At 43.3% G+C, this 4,103-nt stretch overlaps 1 protein-coding gene across 1 annotated transcript in view; it reads left to right on the top strand.

Moving 5' to 3' along the window:
- The window catches only part of MCM6 (minichromosome maintenance complex component 6), a 50,455-nt gene that overhangs the window by 11,247 nt on the left and 35,105 nt on the right, over positions 1–4,103 (top strand). Inside the window, exons 5-6 of the mRNA XM_023515854.1 lie at positions 3,436–3,639; positions 3,882–4,027. Of these exons, the coding sequence (XP_023371622.1) occupies positions 3,436–3,639; positions 3,882–4,027 (350 nt within the window). The remainder of the gene's footprint in view (positions 1–3,435; positions 3,640–3,881; positions 4,028–4,103) is intronic.

The following is a 4,103-nucleotide window of genomic DNA, read 5'->3' as shown; positions in this document are numbered from 1 at the left end:
GGGTTTGAACCTACCACCTCCAGCATATGGGGCCAGCACCCTTCTCCTTTGAGCCACAGGTGCCACCCTAAGTGATTCTCTTGACTCAGCCTCCCAAGTAGCTGGGACTACAGAAGTACACCACAATACCTGGCTCCTTTTTGGTTGTAATTGTCGTTGTTTAGCAGGCCCTAGCTGGGTTCAAACCTGCCAGTTCCAGTGTGTGTGTCTGGCGCCCTAGACACTGAGCTACAGGTACTGAGCCGCACCTGGCTGTGTTTTGTTTTTTGTTGAGACAAGAGTCTCACTTTATAGCCCTTGGTAGAGTGCCATGGCGTCATAGCTCACAGCAACCTCCAACTCCTGAGTTTACACGATTCTCTTGCCTCAGCCTCCCAAGTAGCTGGGACTACAGGCGCCTGCCACAACACCGAGCTATATTTTTGTTGCAGTTTGGCCGAGGCCGGGTTTGAACCCACCACCATCAGTATATGGGGCCAGTGCCCTACTCACTGAGCCACAAGCGCTGCCCCACACCTGGCTATTTTTAAAGACTGGTCTTGCTCTAGCTCCGGCTGGCTTTTACCACCACCCCCCATCATTTGGTCACCCTCAGTAGAGCAGTGTCCTCATACCAACCTCAAACTCCTGGGCTCAAGCAATTCTCTTGCCTCCCTCGGATTTCCAAGAAGCTTAGACTACAGGTACCAGCCACAGTGCCTGACTACTTTTTTAGAGACTGTTCACTGTTGCTCAGACTGGTTGTGAACTCAGGCAATCCACCCACCTCAGCCTCCCAGAGTGTTGGGATTACAGACGTGAGCCACTATGCCTGGCCTGACCTCAAAACTTTTGATGTAACTTTGAATTGTCAGTATATACATGTGATTTAACCTTTAATAACATGGATTGGAAGGTCCTTCAGGCTGACAAGGTATTTTTGTCAAAGAACAAACAATAATTACATTATTATAAACTGGAGTTAAGAAAACTTTGAAGAAGTAGCAACTTCTTAGTGTAAGATTTCAACATGATGGATAGGAAGGAGGAAGGCATGAATAAAAGGACAATCTAGGATGAAAGCAGTGAAGATGATTATGACTGAAGTAAAGAAACCAAATTGGAGATAATTTGAGAGATGATTTTGACATGAAACCTCAAGGTACGTGTATCCTTAAACCTAAGGCTGAGAAATTGGAGCCTGTCTTAATAAGCCATGGGAATGTATTTGGTGGTGAGGTAGGTTTCTTTTTTTAAGGAAACATAGTAGTACAGTGGTGTATAGTATTTAAAAGAAGCTAATAAGCACTTGTAGTTACCTGGGTGAGTTGATGGGTGGAATCAGAATGTAATAACATTATAGGGTATGCAAAGAGGAAAGAAAATTTGCACCAATTTAAGTATAGTAAATAATAATAGATTTAGTTTCTAATCCTTATTTAGCTTTCTTATATTAACCTGATGACTTATCAGCAGCATATATTCTGGCCAGGTACAGTGGCTCACACCTAGTACTCTGGGAGGCCCAGGCAGGAGAATCTCTTGAGCTCAGGAGTTTGAAATCAGCCTGAGTAAGAGTGAAACCCATCTCTATTAAAAATAAAAAAAGGCATGGCACCTGTAGCACAGTGGTTATAGCGCCAGCCACATACACTGAGGCTGGCAGATTCAGGCCCATCCTGGGCCAGCTAAACAACAATGACAAGGGCAACAAAAAATAGCTGGGTATTGTGGCAGGCGCCTGTAGTCCTAGCTACTTGGGAGACTGAGGCAAGAGAATTGTTTAAGCTCAAGAGTTTGAGGTTGCTGTGAGCTGTGATGCCACAGCACTCTACCAAGGGTAATTAGACTCTGTCTCAAAAAAAAAAAAAATAGAAACAAAATTAGCTAGGCATGATGGGAGGCACTTGTAGTCCCAGGTACTCAGAAGGCTGAAACAGGAGACTCCCTTGACCACAAGAGTTTGAGGTTACCATGTACTAGGCCGATGCCAAAGCACTCTAGCCTGGAGCAAGAGAACATCATATCTAAAAAAAGAAGCACATATTCTACCAACAGCCATGAATGAAAGATGCTTTGTATTTTTAAAACAACATGTCTTGGTTTGGGAGAAAAAACAACTTAATAAAGAATAATTTTGATGAATGAGACATGCAAAGATAGACTCAATGATAAAAGGCATAATTTTATGGAATTAAATTTTTGTTTTTTGTTTTTTTGAGACAGCGTCAAGCTGTCACCCTGGGTAGAGTGCCATGGCATCATAGCTCACAGCAACCTCCAACTCCTGGGCTCAAGCAATTCTCCTGCCTCTGCCTCCCAAGTAGCTGGGACTACAGGGGCCTGCCACAAGACCTGGCTATTTTTCAGTTGCAGCCGTCATTGTTGTCTGGCATGCCCGGGCTGGATTTGAACCCGCCAGCTCAGGTGTATGTGGCTGGCGCCTTAGCCACTTGAGCCACAGGTGCCGAGCCTAGAATTAAATTTTCTTGGTTGTGATAACGGTATGGCAGTTACACAGGAGACTATCTATTCTTAGAGATGAGTGCTAAAATTTTTAGGTATAAAGTTTCTTGATGTTTACAGAGTCTTTCAAATAAAATTCAGAAGATGGAACACAAAACAATATTTGTAGAGAGTCATTTAACTGGGGAAAACACCCAATATTTCTTTTTTTTTTTCTTACACCCAATATTTCTTAATGAAAATAAAAGGGTTTTTCTGTTTGTTTGTTTTGAGACAGAGTCTCACTATGTTGCCTTCAGTAGAGTGCTATGGCATCACAGCTTATAGCAACCTCAAACTCCTGGGCTTAAGTGATTCTCTTGCCTCAGCCTTTCAAGTAGTTAGGACTGCAGGCGCCTGCCACAACACTAGGCTATTTTTTGTTGCAGTTGTCATTGTTATTTAGCTGGCCCGGGCTGGGTTCAAACCCACCAGCCTTGGTATATGTGGTAGGCACTGTAACCACTGTGCTATGGGCACTGAGCCAAAAGTGAAGTTTTTTGATAGTGTAATCTCTTACCAAATTAAACTTTTTGACTAGGAGTTTTAGGGTAGATAAGTTTTAGAATGAATGTTCGTATGTGCTAAATGTTTGTTAATGGATTAAAATAGTTTAGACTATCAATATTTGTGACATTTAATTTAAATTGTGTGGGCTCAGAGCCTGTGGTTCAAGTGGTTAAGGCACCAGCCACATACACCTGAGCTGGCAGGTTCGAATCCAGCTCAAGCCTGCCAAACAACAATGACAGCTGCAACCAAAAAATAGCCGGGCGTTGTGGCAGGCACCTGTAGTCCAAGCTACTTGGGAGGCAGAGGCAGGAGAATTGCTTGAGCCCAGGAGTTGGAGGTTGCTGTGAGCTGTGATGCCACAGCATTCTACCCAGGGCAACAGCTTGAGGCTCTGTCTCAAAAAATAAATATCATTTAAATTGTATGGCACTTAAAAAGGATCTCTCCTCATATTTGGCAATTTGTCTTTGGTACAGGTTCGTATTCAAGAGACTCAAGCTGAGCTTCCTCGAGGAAGTATTCCCCGCAGTTTGGAAGTAATCTTGAGGGCAGAAGCCGTGGAGTCGGCTCAAGCTGGTGACAAGTGTGATTTTACCGGGACGTTGATTGTTGTGCCTGATGTCTCCAAGCTTAGCATACCAGGTCAGTAATCTTTAGGTCAGATTTAACAAATTCTCAGCAGAACTGCAGAGTATCTAGTGTATCAATATCTCCCTTGTTTTCTTTTTTATCTACCAGTCAGAAAGGAAGTATAATGAGGATAAAAACAAATTAATTTTGCTACAAAAAGTGCTATTCTGAAGGTTTTTTGAAAGCTTAAGGAATTTTGGTTCTCAGCACCTTAATATTTGAGCTGTGAAACAGCATATCATTCACTCTTTCAGGAGCACGTGCAGAAACTAATTCCCGTGTCAGTGGTGTTGATGGATATGAAACAGAAGGCATTCGAGGACTCCGGGCTCTTGGTGTTAGAGACCTTTCTTACAGGCTGGTCTTTCTTGCCTCCAGTGTTGCACCAACCAACCCAAGGGTGAGTCTTTTTTTTTTTTTTTTGAGATGGAGCCTCAAGCTATCCCCCTGGGTAGAGTGCCATGGCATCACGCTCA

This window comes from Otolemur garnettii, unplaced genomic scaffold (assembly GCF_000181295.1).
Source record: "Otolemur garnettii isolate 467f Iridium unplaced genomic scaffold, OtoGar3 scaffold00080, whole genome shotgun sequence".
NCBI lineage: Eukaryota > Metazoa > Chordata > Mammalia > Primates > Galagidae > Otolemur > Otolemur garnettii.
The sequence above is the reverse complement of the archived record's forward strand: the minus strand, read 5'-3'. Positions and strand labels throughout refer to the sequence as shown.